The 21208-nt window shown below is 44.3% G+C and overlaps 1 protein-coding gene across 1 annotated transcript in view; it reads right to left on the bottom strand.

Annotated features, from left to right (window-relative positions):
* The window catches only part of CTNNA1 (catenin alpha 1), a 113195-nt gene extending 95617 nt beyond the window's left edge, over positions 1 to 17578 (bottom strand). Inside the window, exons 1-2 of the mRNA XM_065643834.1 lie at positions 17438 to 17578; positions 1603 to 1709 (exon numbers count right to left, since the gene is read on the bottom strand). Of these exons, the coding sequence (XP_065499906.1) occupies positions 1603 to 1707 (105 nt within the window). The 5' untranslated portion in view covers positions 1708 to 1709; positions 17438 to 17578. The remainder of the gene's footprint in view (positions 1 to 1602; positions 1710 to 17437) is intronic.
* Positions 17579 to 21208: the final 3630 nt, after the last annotated feature.

Genomic DNA, 21208 nt, shown 5'->3' on the forward strand with positions numbered 1-21208 from the left:
GATCCGTCCCCCCCCAGTCAAACGCACATAGCTCGCATGGCTTTTGTGACATCTTTTCTGTTTACCTCCCCTTCTTATTTCCTCCCCATCTCTTTTTGTTACGTCTAGGAAAACGCATACAGAGGTACTTCAGAGAGACATTAAATTACAACACTAAAAATATTACTACTCTGGAAAGCCCAAGGGCTGCTGACATAAAGGTCCTGAGAGCTGAATCCATCTTCTCAGCAGGTTGATTCACAGAGGGAAAGCTGCCAGCGGGGAATATCGCTGTCAGTTAACGGCATTTGTGTGGGGTAGTCTCAGTTCATCACGTACTACGATTTGCAACAAGACAACTTACTCTGCTTTCCTCTCTGTGTTTTGCTAGTCACATCATTTACAAAATTTGGGATTGCCAGGACAGCCTCTTGTGCTGCTCGAGGAATAAGTTACAGACACTGACCTTGGACAAAAAGGTCCTGTAAACAAGTTTGCTCAATTAAGTTTGCCAAATGAGGACAATTTCTCTTAATGAAAGACTCCATCACTAACTCTGGCTAAAAAGCGATACAGTAGATCATCCAACTGTCCATCTGAATATCTGGAGGGAATAAGTGGCAGGTACAGACAGCAGCCTGGCAATTAAAAGGATGTTAATACTGGAAACACAACTTGATCATTGCAGTTTGTGCTTAGCAGAAGTTGTGTTCAGTTCATACTGTCACTTTTAAAATTTCATATTTCCGGAAAACAATGCTAAAGAAGATGCATTAACTCTCTCCAGGGCATCTTCTCTTCCAGACCTCCAAGAAAGTGTCTTCCAAAAAATCTTCAAAATGCCCAATATGCATAGCTTACATTTACAAGTCTTACTCTAGCCTTCCTTTATTCTTATTTCACTGGGCAATATACACCATGCAGAAATAAGCTTTTATTCACAAATCCAGCATAAAGCATAGGCAGAAATTAAAAGAAAGCACGTATGTCTTGTAAAAATCTACACTGAAACAGTAGCAAGTGCCATAAAAGCATACATCTTGGGCAGAACTCTGTTAGTAATCTAGCCACAAAACAAGGCTGGTTTAGACAGGTTGCAAACATCCCCCACCACACATTTCACCATTTACCTGAACCTCCTTCCAGAGGGAACACTAAACACAGCGGCTCATAAGTTTTTTCTTTGAGATTACCTATTTCTGGCAAACACTACTGGCTTCATTGCAAGGGACTTTTGCCATTCCCAAATACCAATTTCTAAATGACATATGGCACAGCTTTTTAAAGACTCAACAAATAAGCAGCATACCACCCAAAACACAGGCGAGAAACGGCACAGCAGCAATGGAACATTAGTTATTATACTAACATGCATTTCTGCACTTCTAATTGAAACCGTCTCTTATCAGGTGCTGAAGTTGCACAGTCTTTCTAGACTGGTGCCCAATGACTGTCACAATAAAACTGAACAAAGAAGTTACTTGTACACTTTTTTCCACCTTTAGTTTTGTAGTGTGCTTACTTGTGGAATTTAAACTTTGAAAGTTACTTAATTGAAATAATACATCAAAACAAGTAATCACCCTTATGAAGTTTGGTTTTTTGTTCCCTTTTTTTTCCTACCTGTGTAACAAGAGGCTCAAGTAGTCTTTCAACCGCCAGTGTCCTTATCTCCAAGCTTTTGGGGTCCCATTTGAAGTTAACGTTGCCTGCAGTAATCGCAGTCATTTCTAGAATAAGAAGAGAGCTACATTAATACATTTTTATTATTATTAATGCTGTTGGAATGTATTTTTAAAATAAATTTAAGTGCAGGCTATTAAACAAACAACACATTTATTTGGTTTAAGTTAAGGTTATGCTGTCTGCAGAAATATCAGTTTTGGTTCAACAGGTGATGGCTTAAAAAATTGCTTGTTATGACGATATACAGACATTACCTGTACATTTTGGTTAGAAAATAACAAACAAAACTGCACCAAAACCTACAATATTTTATCAGAGCAGTGACAAGATAGACAACATTTGGTCTACGCATCAGTCACTACCCCAAATGCTTTGTCAAACCAGGAGCCAGGTTCCAACTCAACTCATTCAACCTACATGTTCATCCAATTCACCTTTTGGAAGTACAAAGGTAAAATGGCAAATATAAGCCTTACAAAGCCAGAAAATCCAGTTGGTTAATATTTAACAGCTTACATATCTACTACATTCCCCTTAACATTTACATAGGAGGGAAAAGCAGATTTGCATGAAGAGATCTCTTAAAAGATGACACCGAGCTCTTCCTTCCCATTACAGTTTTATATCAACATCCCAATGGAACAGCAAATATGATTATGGGAAAAGTTTTGTGAAAGCTACTAAAATAGCTCTGCTTTTAAAACCAGTAGTCTAAAAAAAAAAAAATTAATTACAACAGATCACTAGATTTAACACTGTGATGCTGTACAGCACAGCAAGGAAATAACCAGAACCATAATTTCAGGTTTAAAAGGTGGATTTAAATTATGTACAGGTCCATAAAACCAGTTCATGCTATTTCAGACTTAACAGATTCCAGCTTTTCCTGCTTTGGGTTGTCCTCAAAATTCAAGATTAGACTAAACCACTTTTGTAAATTTTTTAAAAAGTCAGGAAGAGAAATACATTTCCAAAGTGTCCTTCCACCCCTTTTCCTAAGCACCTACCATTGATGTTGTTTTAAAGCTTATTAGCTGATATTTTTAAATTGACTCTGGACAGGGCATTGTCTGCATAGCATCTCAGCAGACAGATTGCTCTGACAGCACCAGATGTCCCCGAGCTGCCAGCCGAGCACAACGGCCCATTATTTTAAAGGAGGCAATGTGCTAATTTTGGTAACCAATGGTGTTTACAACACATACCAACAACCGTTTCATACCAACACTGCCAGTTAAACATGCAGAAACAGCACAGACATATCTATGTTTTCCCCATTGAAGAATAAAATCTCCTGGGCACTCGAGAAGCTCCTCCTGAGAGGGTGTAAAGAAGTCAGGGCTCAGCATCACCTGGCGGCACCTTCCTGGCAGGCTGGGCTTTCTCACGCCACGGACATGATACAATAGATCAAGTACTGCACTACTGATAACAAATTTTTGCCCTGAAAAGCCTACACACTGTCATATGCTGAGGTACAACTTTGCAAGGTGCAAAGCTGGAATATTCACCTAACCTGCATTCAGCTTCCCACTTATGTAAAGCAAGTGTAAGCGCCTACACTGTTGGAGAGAAAGAAACCTTCAAAAGCTGAAATCTTTGAAAAAAAAAAAAATAGGAAGAGACTGATCCATGCTAGCATCCACATAACATTTCTGATGGTTTTAAAATCAAAAAGCTCGAAGGTGCTTCTGCCACAGCCCAGACGCTGACACAGGACAAGCTGTGAAATGCCCTTCACCCCCAGTAACATCCTACCCCAGGGTGTCAAACATTGACACTGGGGACCACGTCAGCCTCGCGGTTGCCTTCAAAGGGCTGAATGTCATTTTAGGACTGTATAAGTGTCCTAAAATGACATTCGGCCCTTTGAAGGCAACCGCGAGGCTGATGTGGTCCCTGGTGAAAAGGAGTTTGACACCTTTGTCCTACCCTGAACAAGGAATTTCTTTGCTTTATTCCCTCCTGATTAGCTCAGTGTGAATGCTTCCTACATAAGAAACTAAGAAAAATACACTGAAAAGCCTTTATGATTTCTGAGAAACATACCCAGGGCTCTGGAAAGCCCATTAGGTTTCTAGGTAAAAGCTGTTTCTACGTATTTAATGCTGTTATGCCTCTCACAGAAACAGTGCAGGACGAGGTAACCATGAGAAGATACATTAATTGTATTAGTGAGATAATGGAGGCAATTCATCTGAAAACACGTTAGTATGATAGCTCATGAATTGGCCAAAGTAATGTTCTATAAAGCCACTTAGTATGAACTTTATTGAAATTTATCTAGAAAGAGTAGGTTGATGTCAACTATACTATTTGATAGCAACAACTTGGACATCATTTGTATACTGTAGTATATACGTTTAGTCAATTAAATAGTTGTGAGGAACACAGTAACAGAATATAGATTCCAAATGCATGTGACTGGGGTGGGTTTAGGGGATAAAAGGACACTGCAGGGCTGCGCTCCTGCCCCAAGAACACTTTGGTTCTCTGGAACCTGCCTTGTCCTGGGACTGCTCAAGCTCTGGCTTCATGAATTCAAAAATAGTAACAGATCGTAAATAAAATCAGAGGACATGCTAGCAGAATGCTTAAGTGCTGGCTTTTGGAGGGCACACAACGGTTCCCAGGACACCTGCAATAATTGCAACATCTCATGAAGATAGAGGATGTCCTCCAGAAGATGGACCCAACCACGGGCCAGTGCAGCGCTGGTTTCTGACAGCTCAGATGACCCAGCTGATATGGGAACAGGTTCTCCACACCACAGCCCTGCCATGCACAGGACACGCAGCAGCGCATGCGCTCAAAGCAGGAATTGCAAGGACACGGCAGCACAGACCACACAGCAGAAGACACCAAGCGATGCTGAATCTGAAGCGATAGAATAGATAGAAAGACATCACCGCTCAAGGAGTTGTGGTTGCCCAGGCTGTGGTTTCATAAGTAGCAGGAAATCTGCTCAAAAACCAACATTCATCCTCCCACACCCCTCCAGGAACTCATTCTCATCTTCACATCACACCCCCTCTGTACTGGCACAGCTTTCCCCACGGCTGAGCGATTAACCAGATGGGGAAGAACTGATTTGGCTAGAAGGAAAGAAAGACATTTTTGCAGGGTGGGCCGAGATCCCCAGCTGGTTCACCGTGCCACCACGGATACCGTTGTGAGCAGAACCGGCAATGGCAAGAGGAGATGGTTATGTCAGCTGGCACTGTTGGCAAAGCCCTTCAAGTGGAAACACAGGGCAAAGTTGGATGTCACAGCTGAGTTGAACCAGATTCAACCAGTTCAGGTGCCACTGAAAACAAAGCAGCAAGTGGAGCTGCTGCAGAGAGCAGGAAGCCCCTCCCGGCACGTCAAGTGCTCAGACACACGAAGGCCCAACCTTAAAGCATGCTCACAGCCTGGCACGTTAACGGGAAACACTTCAGGTCACTACACTGGTCATGATGGTGCTCATCGCTGTAGATGGTTCACGAGTAATGCAATTATATCTTACCAGGGTTCAGTCCACTTGAAAGGACACGAGGGTGGGGAAAGAATAGGAGTCTGAAGAAGTCACTTCCAGATTTCCCTGTTGCCTCCAGAAACTTCACAATTTCCAGCTGAGGAGCAGCTCTGCAGGCAGAGCCATTCCAGGACAACGTGTCCCTTGCTTTATACAAAGAATCAAGATCTCAGCAACAGTGGAAGCTTAAGAAGAGGTTTCTGTTACACTTGAAGCAAATGCTAACAAAGTCCTGCTGCTCCTTTCCCTGCCACAAACCTGCCTGGAATGGGCACCCACTCCTGACGCAGTGAGCCACTTTAGGGAGCTAAAATGGTCCCAGAGTAAGATAGGAGCTAAAAAAACTACCTTGCCAGCTTAGTGTCCTGAAGGAGGAGGTGGGACTGCCCCGGGATGAGCTCTGTCCCTACACTGCAGGTCCCAGCGCTGCTCGGGAGAGGTGAGGGCACAGACCTGAGCAGAAGGATGTACCAAACTGCCGGCGCTGCATTTACACATCACGGCAAACGAGCTGGCCTGCCGTGAACGCACTGAAGGCGACAGGCCTACAGTGCTCTTCCCAAAAACCACGACTAAAAGCCATAGTGTTTTCAAAAACCAGTAATTCAAGGTTTCCAGAATAACTTCAGTTAACTACTTCCAGAATATTGGCATGCAAATAATTTCCAGACTTTGGCAAGCATAGGAACGTAGCTCTGCAGCTTCTTTGCAGCAGTGTCCTGAAGGCACCCAAGGCTCTTCCAAAAGCCCACGAAGGAGCACTATTTCACCAGCGAGCTCTGCACACCAACAGAACCCCAGAAAGGCCCAGAGGTCACGGTCCTGTTTTTCCAGGCTGCCCTGCCACACGCACCCGAGGGCAGTGCTGGTGTTCTCTCAGGCACTACTGAGATGGTACACTCAACCTGCTCTGTACCAGGAGATCCTGCAGCCTCCCAACCTCCGGACCACAGCAAATCTCTTTTGGTTACACAGTGGAAAACTGAACTGCCCATCTGTGCTGCAACTTAAGTACCAGCACCTTGCGCTACCTGAAGAGCCTTTTACATGCCATCTCCCATCTGTCTTCAAATTTTAACTATACTAACAGGCTGCTTTCTAAAAGCTTTTAACTATAATACACTCACCATTCTTTCTTGGTTTTTCTTAGGGAAGATGGTATTCAGTGGGCTCGCTAGCACAGCAGGGGCTAACCCAGGCCAAGCACAATAGACCACATGCTGAATTCAAGCATTATGCTATCCTAAAAGCTTAACAAAAGAATACCATACAAGAACATTGTATACCTGGGAGGACATTCTCCATTTTAATGCCCTTCCTGCTACCCACCCAGTTGTTCCCCATTTTGTTCAGCTGATTGTGCCCAGGCACAGTAATGTGTACTTGACGGCACTATTTCATAGCTTATTTCTTTCTCATATTTAAGTAGTTGCAGTCATTTTGAACGATAATCCTGTTCTTTATCATGCTCACAGACTGTCTTTGGATATTCTGTGCAACGTAATGGGAATACCCCTTATTGCATCACCCAAGTCATGAGGGTGGAACATGGTGGGATTCACGACACAATGACTCTGCTTCCACTTCCAGCCAGAGAACAAACCAGCTTCCCTGCTAAGGGAATTTCTGTGGTTTGTTACCTAAGCACCTAACCCAGCTGATAACCAGCCTTTGCCCCATTACCCCTGCTGAAGGTAGAGGACAAGACAGAGCCAATAAAAAACCTGTGGGAATTGGGTATCTAACATACACCGTTAACACAAACATTCTGAGTATTTTTCATTTGAAAAAGGTTAAGGCACACTTCATATTAAGCCCAGATCACACGTGGGGGCTTCATCACATTCCACCAACAGTTCAACATTGTTTGCCATATAACTGAGAGTATCCAGAAAAGAAAGTTTCATTCTTTCCCTTCAGAGTCTCCAAATGAATATGTCTGCCCTGTTCCACAAATATAGTGTTGCTCCTTCCTCTCAGCAGCTGAAAAGCTGCTAGTCAAGGATGTTTGGTATGTGTGATGCTTTTCAAGGAACATTTAAGCTATTTTTATTTAACACCAAGTATACACAACTAAAACCAGATAGTCATCCTCTTCTTATATAGCCTTCCCACCTTAAATTTTGTCTGTTCAGCTACCAAATCTTCTCCTCCACCATAAATGCCATGAAGGCATTTCCTTTGAAATCCTTACTATTAGAATTTCACAATCTGAAATACAGACAATCTCAGATGTTGCATTAACTATATTTTTCAATTATCAAAACATTTCTGCCATTTGAGTGTATTCAACTTTGCTACACATTTTTTCCACACAGTAACTAGCCAAGTAAAAAGAAGAAATCCTGGTTCAGATAAGCCTATTTCTCACCAGTACTATCCCAGCTCCAACTGCCATAAGCTGTTTTCATAGGTTTTTTTTCCTCTCTGTTGCTCTTGTGGAAAAGACACAGAGAAAAGCATCTGAAACCACTCAGAAAGCCTTGCACAGCCAGTAACAAATGCTTCTCCTCCATTTGTTCAGTAAATCTTTAGATCTTGCTGCTGAGTTAAGAGATACAACCTAATCTCATGTCCATATTTTAAAAAAAAATTAAAAAAATAAATAAAAAATCACTGAAGCTTATAACTGTTTTCCCCTCTACCCGGTGTTACCTACTGCCTTGTTACCGAAGCCACCTTTTCCCCTCTGGTACTGTGGATTCGAGTAACTTATTTTCAGTCCAAAACCAGGAAAGCACTCTGTAACAGGTTTTCACACCTTCATTTTGGTCTCGCTATCATTAAGAGGATGGAAGAAATGCTCTGCACAAGCAGTTTCATTGTGGTGTTCCTGAGACCTCAGCAGAGATTTCACAACTACAAAAAAAAAAAAAAAGATTTTTTGGAGAAGCCAGTGCTAACGACAGCCTCTTGCCTTCAGTTACGTAAGTGTTAGGCTCTGATAATGTTATTTTTCCCAGGATTGTTTTGCCTTGAAGCAGCTAGAAATGAGGTGCACGGCAAGCCAAATCACAGCAAGCACAGGCAAGTAGTGGCTTATTTGTGTCATACTAAGACATGGATGTTCATGGATGACATCCTAAAAGAACGCAAGAACCAAACGCATGCTTATACTCATTAAACTGTCCAGACGGATATCCTGGTATGTCCCGACAAGCATCCAACTTACTTCTGCACAGTTTTCAGTTTGCAAAACTCAAGCAGGATTCCAACTATATAAAGAAAACTGATGGAGTATCAAAACACTGCTCTAGAAGACACACACACTTTTTCTAATTAAATAAATAGAATCTTCTACATAACTAAGATTAATTTTAACATTCTAGCTGCAAAACTTTAAATTTGGGGAAGAGAGAAGATGTGTCATGAGCAGTGAGCTATTACTATTAGCAATAAATCCCTTCATTCTGTCTTCACAATAATGGTGCATTTTATGCTGAAGACCTGCAATACTAACACCATGAAGGATAACCTCTGAAGTCAGAACAGGCAATCACTAGATTTTAATGGCTGTATTTTAGCTGTGTGCTCTTCAAATCAGGACTATGACACTCTGGCCATGCAGAGGAGGACGACACTTGCATTTTAAGCAAAAAGCAACAACTTATCCCTGTAGCGATGATACCTCCATACTCCCAAACCCCAGCCCACTCCCAGCCCAATTTTCCACATCTAAGCCTATAAAGATAGCACTTGCAAACAAAACGAGGGGACTCGGCCTGCAGAGAGGATAGCAGAGCCCAGGTGAGACTTGTCCATCTGCTGGACCACTTTAATCCACCTACTGAGAGCCCTTCCAACCTTGTATCTCTTTCCATCCTTGAGGCGGAAAATCGTGTAAAGCTTCCCTAAAATCATTAGGAAAGAATGGAAGAACAGGTTACTGCCACTCTCAGAACCACAGTACACATTTCAGACCCCAGGGATACAGGCACGTAAGATAAAATAACTAGGCTGTGGCTACAGAGCACGGCGTTTCAAACCCCAGACTACACTAGCACAGGTTTCAAGTACCAACTTTAAGCTAGCAATGAATGCACGAACAGGCGACCTTTTAACAAGTTAGTTTTTGTCACAAGTATTTCTCAAATAAGAAAAAGTTTGTTATAAATTAGTCTACTTTATCAGTTGGCACAAGAATTTGCCAGTGCTGCAAAATTAATTCTTGCTTAACTTGCAAAAAAACCCACTTGATGGTTGGCAATAAAAGGAAAAGAAAACCTGGGTATTTTTGTTCTGATCTTCTTCAGCGCTCGATCTGCAATAAAAAGCGCCGTTTAAGCTACAGAGTCAGAAATAACCAGAACCTGACCCCACTAAACCGCATTTTAATTCCCAAATTGATGTGTTGTTATGCAATACTCTTCACTGCTTTTAGCTGACCACATCTTCTAAATCTAGACCTTCATTAACAACTTTAAAACAGTCGGAAGTACACAAATACTGGAGTTGTTTGAGCTGACATGCATGTTTTGAAAAAAAGTGAGACTCCTATAATTAGAGGTTTGATAAGAGACAATGGATGAAATGGGCAGCCTTGTATTAACAGACTAAATACCACATTCTTTCTCAATTGCATGCCCCGTATAGTAGCAACTAAAGACTATGTAACAAAAATAGCATTACAGGAGTGAAAAAAGTTTTCCATCATCTTCTCTGTTTGCAAAATCTACTAAAAGAAAAGCATTCACTGAAGTAAACGAGAATATGAGCCTAGAGATTCTTCAAAGTGAACAGTTTTCTAAAGTTTTTCTAGAAGTTATTTGCAATTCCTTTTCCAGTCCTTCACTTTGATCCAGGAACACATTGTCTTGCCTGAAAATTACAAAGCAATTATTTTTTAAAGAAAAGAGAAATAACAAAGACCACAAGTGATAGGGCCAAGAATTTCACCTTATGCTCATGGCAACCTTGAACATCATCTCTTAGCTATAAACAATGGATTGGTTTCATGGGAAGAATTGCACCATCACTGCACGCCCCCAGACAACTCTCAACTTGCAGCTCTGCCAACACACATTGCAAGGTAAAAAGGGGAAAAAGTAAAATTAAAAACAAACAAACAAACACAACCCACACAAGACAAAAACAAACCTCAGGAAGAAGAGTGAAGCCAAGCATCTTCTAAATGACTGCAATTATCTGGAAGAATATGTAAGGTAGGATGCTCCAAAACACACCATCTCCACCGCAAACAAGGCTGCAGACACTGAGAATACAGCGGGCACTGACTGACGAGAACTTTGCAGCTTCTCCAGAAGAACAGTAAGTAATAACAAAAACACACTGGTGCGATGAATTTTTGGATGCTTACCAGAGTTACCTGCAAAGCCATAACCACCTTCTGTCAAGTACAGACTCGCTAAGGGTGCACAGCAGTGCATCAGAATCACAGCAAACAACAATCCGCCTGGAGAGGAATCCTTTTGAGTCACTGCCTTAGCATATGGATGACCAATTAAAGCAACTTTTTTTAAAAAAAAAATAAAATAAAGTAAAAAACAACACGAAAACCACCACAATTGCACAAAACCCAAGTGTCACTGACCCACCCACATTTCATAAATACAACAGGAAGGAACCGGAAGGTTTGAGAAGGAGTCATCACTTGGCTGCTCTTGCTGGAAAAGAGATTTCCCCCCCCTCCCCGAGTGGAAACCAACCTATATCCAATTAAAGACACATTTTCTCACTCCACCCCTTCTCCTCACCCCCAGGAACAGGAAATAAGACAAAGCTATGGAACAAAAAGCAGATGTGCTGAGAAATCCTGTTCGATTGGCTGTGCACCAGTGCTTTGGCTCTGGTTCTGCTGAATGCTGCGTCTTTTGGCAAGAACCACTGACTTTTCCCTAGGCCCATGATAATACTTTGTTAAACATAATCAAATTGCCTTAACCAATTCCTGCCAACTAAGTAAAACAGCTTAAAACACCTGATGCTAAACTACTGATGCACACAGACCAAAAGTTAACTTTTCTTTTCTTGAAGTTATAAGCTTTTACAATGCAAATTATTTGTGCAGGGTTAATGTTTCACTACTAATAAGCCTTCTAGCCTTTTTTCCCCACTACAATTTATTACATCTTATATCATTATTTTTTGTCCCTAACTCCAGCTAGGAAGGGGGAAAAAAACACACCCACACAATCATATTGCACTCCTCAGTGTACCTGTACAAAATCAGAGCATTGTGACTGAGGATTCCAGCAGCAGTGGAATTGCCATGAAGTAACAATTAAGGGATATGCTCCCTTTCCTAAAAGCCTTCCCTACACCTCTGTTTCCAGGGTGCATTGTTTAATGTTAGTTAGGAACTGCATTTCCAGCTGCAAGAGCACTGGTTTGTAATGAAACACATCTTCCAACAAGTAGAAGTGGCAGTAACTACAAAGCCATATTTTGTACAGAAATTTAAACCACTCCAAAGCTTTTCATACAGCCAAACCAGATCCTTGCTTTTTACACTCACGAAAAATACATAATGTTTTTCATTTTACTTGTACCTTGTATGAAGCCTTTCAACCCTCAAGCAGGTTTCTAAGTTTAAAATAAATTAAGTCATTGCATTGAGCCTGTTGAATACAACGAAGAGACAGCCGGTCCGCACCTGCAGGTGAGCCCGCCAGTGTCAGAAGCTGAGCAGCCAGCGCTGGGCACCGGCCACAAGCGCCGCTGGACAAATCTGCAGAACAGAAATAAGCCCGGGCTCAAACTCCTGGCTCCGGGAGCTCCTGTGCTGCAGGAGCTGGCACAGCACCTTAGGGAAGCAATGCTACTCAACTGCCCTTTTCTCACCGTTTTATTGCCTGTTTTATTGCTTGCCTGTTGCTTTCTCTTGTAGGGATGGCTTTACGCACAGCCACCACCCAAGAAAAAGGCCAGGGAAGGATACAGGGAAGTGAAGCTGAATGATTGTGGAGGTCAATAAAAAGGAACATGGCAAAGGTCAAAAAAATATGATCAGGGAACCAGAGGACGACACCAGACACCACTCAAGAGCATCCGTCACTCCTCAAAGGCACCAAAGGAGCCAGAGGGTACTGCTCACCAGTGTGACAAGCAGTGGGAATGAAAATGACCCCTGGAGTTCCTGTCTTATTCTCTCCTTCTGGTGGTGTTAACAGCCAGCTTGGCCAAGGCCAGGTGAAGGGTCTGTAACCTGGGGCCTCAGACATGGGCTAGACTAATAAAAAGTTGGAGACAGTACAAACAAACCCTCACTGCAAGGGTCATGGAGACAGGGCACGAGGGTAGATGGACCTTTCAGCTATACTCATCAGATCACATTGAGTGCCCCGCTCATGACCTCCAGGTCATCCTTCTGACTTCTCATCCTTTAAATGAATAAATAATTTAAGTTTTAAGATGCTTAGACTCTGAAACACCTGGGCATCAGGTACTGGTTGAAATGAGTTTTATGATTAATTGTACATGAAGCTTACATGGAACTTGTCCCCTGCATACATGTCCACAGTCCCTCACGAATTATCCAAGATCATGAGCAACTCTTCAACATTGAGTGATGAGACTCACTAGGTCCTTAAGTCATGCCAAAGGAAATTAGTTTTACAAGTACACATTAGAAGGACACACTTGCAAGAAAGCAGGTACAGAACAGGCAGCTTGTACATCTTGATCTGTTGCATCTACAGAAGAACACCCACTTGTACCTTGCTCCTCACTCCACATACCCCCAGTTCTGCCCTCTACTATGCAACAACACAGTTTCTGAATCTGTTATTCTAGTCAGTTACAAAGAAAACATTTCCCCATGTACAGCTTCTGCCGAAGATCTCAAGAGCACTTTGCAAAGATGAATACTGACCTGCTGGGTGTTATGCAGGTTAAACACTGTTTTATAGGCATCCCGTTCAGCCTTGTTTACATAAAAAATTAAACTGACCCTTTTGGCTATCTAAAGCTACATTGCTAGTGCAGCCCTTGTGCAGATCATTTATTTAAGTGGATCTTCTGGGTTGAGCTTGTATCGTCCAGAGAAAAGATACAGAAAGAAGAATCCCCCCCTTAGAGCTGCACAGACATGACCCACAAAAGTACCCGGAATAATACAGTGAGTGAAAACTCTCTAAACCCTTGCGGAGTGGGAAAGGCAGTGGAAGGGGAAAAAAAGCACACATGCCATCAAGGCCACAATTTCCTGATAGTAAGTAGTCAATAAGAATTAGTGCTAACTGAAAAAAAAAAAAAAGCATTTTTAGTATTTACCTAAATGCCCTCTTGATCTTGTGTTAAGTGGCAGCAATGACAGAAATATCTGGCCCACACTTTCCTCATTCCCTTTAATTAATCTCCATGAAAATAAAAACTAAAAAAATCTTTTTCTCCTGATCCTTCACCAGTTTTCCACAAGCCCACCAGTTTCAGTTTCTTTTTCTTAAAGTAGCTGGTGAAGGCTACTCCAAAACAGGGTGTACTAACGGGCTTACGGCATCTTTTATCCTCACTTCCACTAACATCTCATTTGCTCCCCAACAGCAGCATCACAAAGAAATTCTTCTTAAGCGTATATCACCACACACATCTGTTCCACAACAGGGCACAGATAGCTTAGAAAACCAGGTATCGCTTGACAAAAATGCACGCCATGAACTTAAGTTGTATTTCATGCAATATTCTACCTCCTCACTGCGCTGGAAACACTCCAGAAGATAACTCGCTCTTTTGCCATTAGGTACATCAACGTTCCTTCCTGTGTCATTCAAGGTATTCAAACAGATCTACTGGGGAAGCCACTGGCATCCAGCTCAGTGTCATGCTCTCAGTACTGTTCTACTCTCCGCCTTGGTAACTGTTACCCCTTTAGCTATAGCCGGCATCAAATTTGGTTTTCCTTCCACAGATGCCTGAACTTAGAGCCTTTCAAAAGAGATTCTCTTGAGTCTAAATGATTAATCAAGTATCTGTCTTCTAAATTAAAAAAACATACAAACAGAAGTAAGGGAACGTCAATAGATTGGGAAACAATTTCCCTTCGCAAATTCTGTTAATTTAGATCTGCATATTTAATAACTTCTATCACTTTATAAATCACAAGGAAAAAAGGTTACTCCTCTCTGATTCCACCAGAGCTATTTATAAAAACATGTCAGTGGACTAATGGATGTTTTCTGTAGTACATCTGGGATTAACAAACAAAAATATATAATCATGTTTAGAGAAAAGGTAGCTGGCTCTTTATTTAAAGTCAAGGAGGTATTATGAATCATATTTAAGTATCAGATTTGCCAACAGAAGAATCTATACTAACCCACTGCACACTAGAAACTGGCATTAACACCCATTGTCACCCTGACGGGAAGATAAGGAGTCTCAGTCACTCAGGGAGAAAGATCCCCTGACAGCTGCAGTCACCGCATTCATTCTTCCTACCGTTCCTTTACCTCAGTAAATCCACTTGCACCCAGTCCAGCAGGTCACTCTCACCACTCTTCTGCACAGCTCCTCCAGTAAGGGTGCTGGTATACAGTTTTGTGGGTAGGTTCTATTTTAAGTCTCATACACTGGATTAAAATAGTATGGAGTTAAAAGTAGTAATTATCAAACATCTGCACTTTCTCTAAAGCTGCAACTCTGTTTAACCAGCATATGAGCTATAAACTCACTGAATGGAGCTATTCCAGAGTAGCTATAAAGCTAAATTAGGGTGAACTCCCAGAGTAGTAAAGGATCCAAATCCTCAAGGTTATATACATTACAGTTCCGCAGTACAAGAATCTGAGTGATTTCCAGTTAAGGCACAACAGCAGAAACAACAACAGGCATTCATCATCATGTTGGATGACTGTCTCAATATGGCACCGTCCTAACAAAATAATACTCAGTCCTCTTTCATCCATCATCTTTCCTTTAGCGTCAAGCCACGCCAAGAGATGCCAGTAAAGCTGAATACAGCAAATCCCTTAACAGAAATATCACAGCCACACAGGCCCTCACTCTAGCCTAGCCCACCTATGACGAGGTGACTGGTTTTGCCACCTAATTTTTTGTGAGTTTAACTAATTCTCTGCATAAGAAAGATCATTTTGAAATCAAATAGTAAGAGCAGATATAATTTCAAGGTAGGACTGAAGTCCCACTAAAGCATATTTCCAGCTCAAATATTTCTGCTCATGTGGATTCCTTTGCAAGATCAGTTTCTCAGTCTTACAGCTGCAGAAGGAAGATATTCATGCTGCTGAAAAAAACCACACAAATTACTTTTCTATTACACCTTTCAGACAACTTTATCAGACCAGTGGAAGCCCTATGAAGAAGCAGCACATTAACATGTGCCATTACACATGTCAGCACAGAAATGCTGATGTCTCACAAAGCTTGAAAATTTGTTGTGTGGTAAATATTTACATTGGTATTTAATCATCACTTCGGGCGCGGGATTTCTAATCTCTGCCCACTGTGCTCCCCCTGCCACCTTGAGTAAATTTTTAATCTCTGACGCAGAGGCCTATTATTAGAGCAGGCTCAAAAAAACCTAAAGACTGAAGGCATGTTGTTTATTACTGAAAAGATTAGGGCAAAGCATTTTTAAAACAAAGCCTAGTAAGCTTTTGTCTGTTTCTGTAAATAAAAGAACACATTTCTTTGATGTTTTAAAAACTGTTTCTCTGTAAATAAAAACCAGTTAGTGACTCAACAGAAAACTATGCCTTTTTAAAGAAAAAGTTTGAATTCAGCAGGGAGAAACAAGTCCTACTAAACACTTATCGTGGCCTTAGCACCCCAAGACAGACCAAACAAAAGGTACCTAAAAGACCACATGTGTTCTAAAGTACGCTGGGCTTTCACCTCCATGTAAACACAAATCTGCCTACAAACCAACCCAGGAGCTGAAAGGAAAAAAACAACAAACAAAACAAACCACAACCTTTAGCTGGCTTGAAAATACACGAAGCCTGGTGTAGCCAGCAGGACTGAGGATGTGCATTAGCACCAGAGTGCCGCTAACAGAACCTCTCCCACTGCCCCCACGCACAGTGCAGGAAAAACATGCAGGAAACACCTAACTCAAGAACACCTTTCACACAACCCCTATCTCAAAAAAAAAAAAAAAAAAACCACCAAAAACAAAAACTCAAACAAACGAAAGACAAATGAAAAAAATATAAAAAATATATAAGAAAAGTGGGGAGGGGCAGCAGAGAGCTCCCAGACTAGTTCAATACAGATAACCCAGACATGCCTTGAGTCATAACTCTGAAAGCTGGAACAAGGACACAGCCACAGAGACTCGTAGCCCAGACTGGGCGAGTGAGCGATCGATGGCCCTCGCCGGAGCGACCCGTCACCTCCTGGGCAGGGCAGGCAGGGAAATGCACCTTGACCACATCCAATTCTTCACTAAACTGAAGTGCAACCACACACCTTCCTGCAAGCTCTGAGTCTGAAACATTTCACGTGGTTTAAACTAGAATGAGTAATGAAGATACATACCAGCGACCCCATGACCACGGGGAGAGGGGTTGCACATAAACTAGCAGCTGAGATACACTCTCTCTCTCTACTTTTTGGCTGTAAAAAGTTGCACAAAACTTCTTGTCAGTGAAAGAGAAGCACTCGCCTTCCTGCACAGTAGCAGATTAGAGGTGGGTGTCAAAAAACGTGGCATATCCAAACTAAGGCTAGGGGGGTGTTCCCAGTGAAGAGGCTGTTTTGTAAGCTGAAACGGAAACACCAACTCGGTCAAGGGAGGATGCTCGCTTCAGCTGCGCCAAGAGAAACTCGGGGGTCGGAAGCGGGAGGAGGCGACGCCGGGGCCGAGGTGCCGCCGGCCGGGCGGGCAGCGCTGCCCGGGCCCACGCTGGGGAGCGGCCCCGCCGGGCTGTGCCGGCTGCGCGGGGAGGAGCCTCTCCCTCGGCCCCGCCGCCACCGAAACTTCTCCAGGAACCGGGCTCGGCCGGCGTTTTTCCTCCGGAAAATACCGCTCAGCAACCCAACACACAGCCGGCTCCCCGCTCCCGCCCCCCCCGGCGTCCCCCCACCCCGGCCGGGCCCGGGGCGGCCTCGGAGCGCGGCCCGGCCCAGGCCCACGCCCCACAGGCGGCGGCGCGGCCCGCGCCGCTCCGGCCCGCTCCGCTCCGGCCCTGTCCGCCGCTCCGCGCCGGGCCGGGCCGGGCCGCGCTCCCCGCCCTCAGCCTCCCGCCGCCTCCCTCACAGAGCGCCGGCAGGGCCCAGCCCGCCTCGCCGCACAAAAGTTTCTCAAGTGAGGCAAACCGGGCGGCGGCACCGTACCTGAAGAGCCCACAACTTCACCGGGGAGCAGGAGAACCGCCTGGCCGCCGCCTCTCGCCCCGCTCCGGCCCCCGGCCGCTTTGTCTCCCCGCCGCCGCTCCCGTCCCGCTGAGGAAACCGGCTCTTCCGGGCGCCTCCCCGCCCCGCGCGCCCGGCCCGGCCGCTCTTCCCGGCACCGCCCGCCGCGCCGCCCCCGCGCCCTTCCCGGCACCGCCCGCCGGCAGGTGCGGCCCCAGGCCTCGCTGGGGGGCCGGAGGGGACCCTGAACCCCCAGCACAGGCTCCCTGGGCCGGGGCAGGCGTTCTTGACGTAAAATAAAAAAAATTTAGGTCATACGTGGCTTTATATACCCGAGGTAGCACAGGATACAAAAGATCTGTGGAGAACTGGGAGGTGATGGATACCTGGTTTTGAAGGAGATGGGGGGAAAATTACAGATCAGTTCCCCTTGGGTTTTAGAATCACAGAATCACAGAATAATTTTGGTTGGAAAAGCCCCTCAAGATCATCGAGTCCAACCATAACCCACCCCCGGCACTGCCCCATGTCCTGAGAACCTCATCTCCGTCTGTCCAACCCCTCCAGGGATGGCGACTCCAGCACTGCCCTGGGCAGCCTGTTCCACTGCTTCACAACCTTTTCTGTGAAGAATTGTTTCTCATTTCCAACCTAAACTTCCCCTGGCGCAACTTGAGGCCGTTTCCTCTGGTCCTGGCGCTTGTTCCTGGGGAGCAGAGCCCGACCCCCCCTGGCTCCAAGCTCCTTTCAGGCAGGTCAGAGATCAGAAGGTCTCCCCTCAGCTCCTGTTCTCCAGCTGAACCCCCCAGCTGTTCCTCATAAGACTTTTATGAATTCGCGCTTTGTTTTGAAAACCTGACGTATATTAAGCTTCTTGAGACATGTTGCTTTTAGGAAGAGTCTTGGGTTTATGCCAATGTCTCTGATAAGGAGAGCACGGGGAGAAGGGACTCGGGAAGTCACCAGCAGTCGGGTCACCAGGGCCCCTGTCTGAAGAGAGGGGAGGTTTAGGAGCCCAACCTCTACCCGTAGAGGTGGGTTTGCAGATGGGGAGAGTTGTCTTCAAGCGGTAATTTGTTCCAAAGCTCTCTTTGAAAAGTCCCAGTGAGCCTCTGGTGTGGGAGTGACCATTTTTTTCCTACAACAAATTACTCGAGGATTTTTTGTGGTGTGTTTTCAGATGGTTTTTAAGACAAATGTCTCCACAGAATTTACACGTGTACCGGATTGTAAAAACAGTTGAATAAATGTAATACATTTCATGACTCATTTGCCAGCACTTCTGAGATACCTGAATCTACTCACCCCACCCCTCAATATCAAGCAAAGCAGAGAGACATTGGGCAACGTACCGTGGAGACAGATTCGTTCAAGGTACGTAATTTAGCAGAGGGATTCAGTCAGCCCGTGTGGATTCCCGAGGGACCAGCCCGCGGTCAGCGTCACGGAAATCCCCGCCGTGGGTCAGGACCGTGACTTTCCCCCGGCTCCTGGTTCGACGGCATCCGCAGGGCCACCTTTCCGATTTGTGCCGTACTCCTACAGGCCTTTCCTGCGGGAAGACACACGGCGTCCTGCAGCGATTTAGATTGCATTTTTCCTTCCTGCAGGTTTAATCCAAGAAAGAGATCCGAGAGAAAAAAATAAACGGAGTACCGTTATTTTACAATCCAGAAAGAAAATTGGGATCAACCTTGTCAGTGAGTGAAGTTAATCAAAAGAGAGTGAGATCTGTAATTATGATACTGACTGAGATACGTTTTATTAAAATAATACATGGTCTTCCATGCCTTAACAAACAGGCTCTCCTCTGGAAACACAGAGAAAACAGATTTTTTAAGCCCTATATTTCCTGCTTGTACCAAACCATTAATATTTTGGTGTCACTTGCACCAGGGATTCAAACTACTCATTTCTGATCTGTAGCATACTCTGGGTAAAATTGAGTTTACACTTCAATAGCTTGCTTTCTTTCATTACTCCTTTTAATATCATGTCTTGGCCTCCTGTGGTGGCTTCCACATTCAGCGGTTCTGCACATCTCACATCCTTTCAGGATGAAATGTCAGATTTAAAAAAAAAAATCCCTTTTAAAACTACAAACTCAAAGGTAGGAGGCCTGGAGTTGTGGAGAATCACACGTTCTGCACCACACTGTTGAAAAGAGAAGGAAAAAGTACATCAGCTGACAGCTTGTTGGTTTGTGGAGCAAGTTAAAAGACTCAGCAAACAAAAAATAAAATTATGTAGAAATAGCGGCAGCTAGGTTGAGATTGGATTTGTCTCTTAATTAACAGCTCTCTCTGGAACATAGTGGCAGGCTCTGTCAATGAGACAAAAATCAGGGTGTTGTTTAGACAGGCATCCAGGAACAATAGCTAACACTTCCATCCAGTAACCGTCAGTGAGACAGCATCAGGCTGTGTTGGCAGCTTGAGATCTAATCTATTTTCTGAAATGAGTTAGAAGTTTTCTGCTTGACCCCGAATCTCCCTTTTAATAGTGTTTGTGGTTTTGTAATCCTATTTTCCCATTTTTTTAAAAAATGTTTCTCTTGCTCCTTTTGGCTAGGCGAAAACCAAACGCGAGCCAGGGGAGAGGACAGCAAGGAGAGGCCACCGCAGCGATACCGCAGGGAGGTTGTTAACTGTGTAAAATAAACAAACGCTTTCAGTCTCGCCTCCGTCAGGGCAATTCGAGGTGTAGCACGTCAGAGCAGGACGTGGTTGGCGGTTGCATGCTCCTGGCAGCGAGTCCACATGAGTCAGGTGTGTGCAGAAGGGCAACCTCTGGCTAGTGCCACCTGAAGACACCCAGGTGGGTGTAGTCACAGCGGAAAATCTGCCCTTTCGCTGTTAAATCCTGGGGTGGGTTTGTGTGCCAAGCAAGGAAGGGTGTTGTTTGTGTAGCGCCTGGCATAACCACGCTGTCTGCTAGTCCCAGCATACATGGGGTCTAAAGTGTACGTGAGGGCTGGAGCTGGATTTTCTATTTCCGTGACAGCATTGCTGAAATGAATTGTTTACTCCCTGCATATGTTCATGCCCATTTCAAAATGTATGCTTGATCTTTGTGGGTTTTTAAAAAGACCGTTTCTGGTTTGTGATTTGTGAGATGTGAGTGCTGAAACAGAAGTGAGAGGTGCAAAGACAGGATTGCTAGGCCAGAAAACCATAGTGGAGAATTAAGAGGGAATAAGAGGGAAGGAAATAAAAGGAAAGAGGAAAAGTGGAAAAGAAGTAGGGTGGTGTAGTGACGGGTGGAAGCTGCTGCAGTAGAGGCTGAATGAGCAGCAGTTAACCACTAGAAAGAGGAAAACCTAAAAATACAATAGAAGAATCTCAGAGTCCAAATACCAGAGGGTCGAGGCTATCTGTAAGCTGATGTCACGCTGTGCAGTGAGGACAGTCCCAGGGCAGCCACGCTGTGCCACCAGCTGCACTGGCTGCAGAGGAGCAGTTACACGGTGCAGCCTTGTCACCTCTGCGGCAGCCTTGTCACCTCTGCTGTCACCTTGTCACCTCTGCTGTCTCTGCAGACCTGCCTGTCCCTGCTCTGCCAGCGAGGGGGCCAGGAGCAGGGTAGGGACCTCATAGCTGGGTGAGCTTTGCTATGGGAGTTACCCCAAAATGCAGCATCCTCTGAGAACTGGTGGCTGCAATAAAGCCAGCAAAGTGACAAAATTGAAGGTCTGGCACAAACATCATCTTGTGCGTGCTATGGCATCAAGTCCTGGGGACTCCCCGGTGTTGG

The sequence above is a fragment of the Caloenas nicobarica genome, chromosome 13, assembly GCF_036013445.1.
Source record: "Caloenas nicobarica isolate bCalNic1 chromosome 13, bCalNic1.hap1, whole genome shotgun sequence".
NCBI classification, from domain to species: Eukaryota; Metazoa; Chordata; class Aves; order Columbiformes; family Columbidae; genus Caloenas; species Caloenas nicobarica.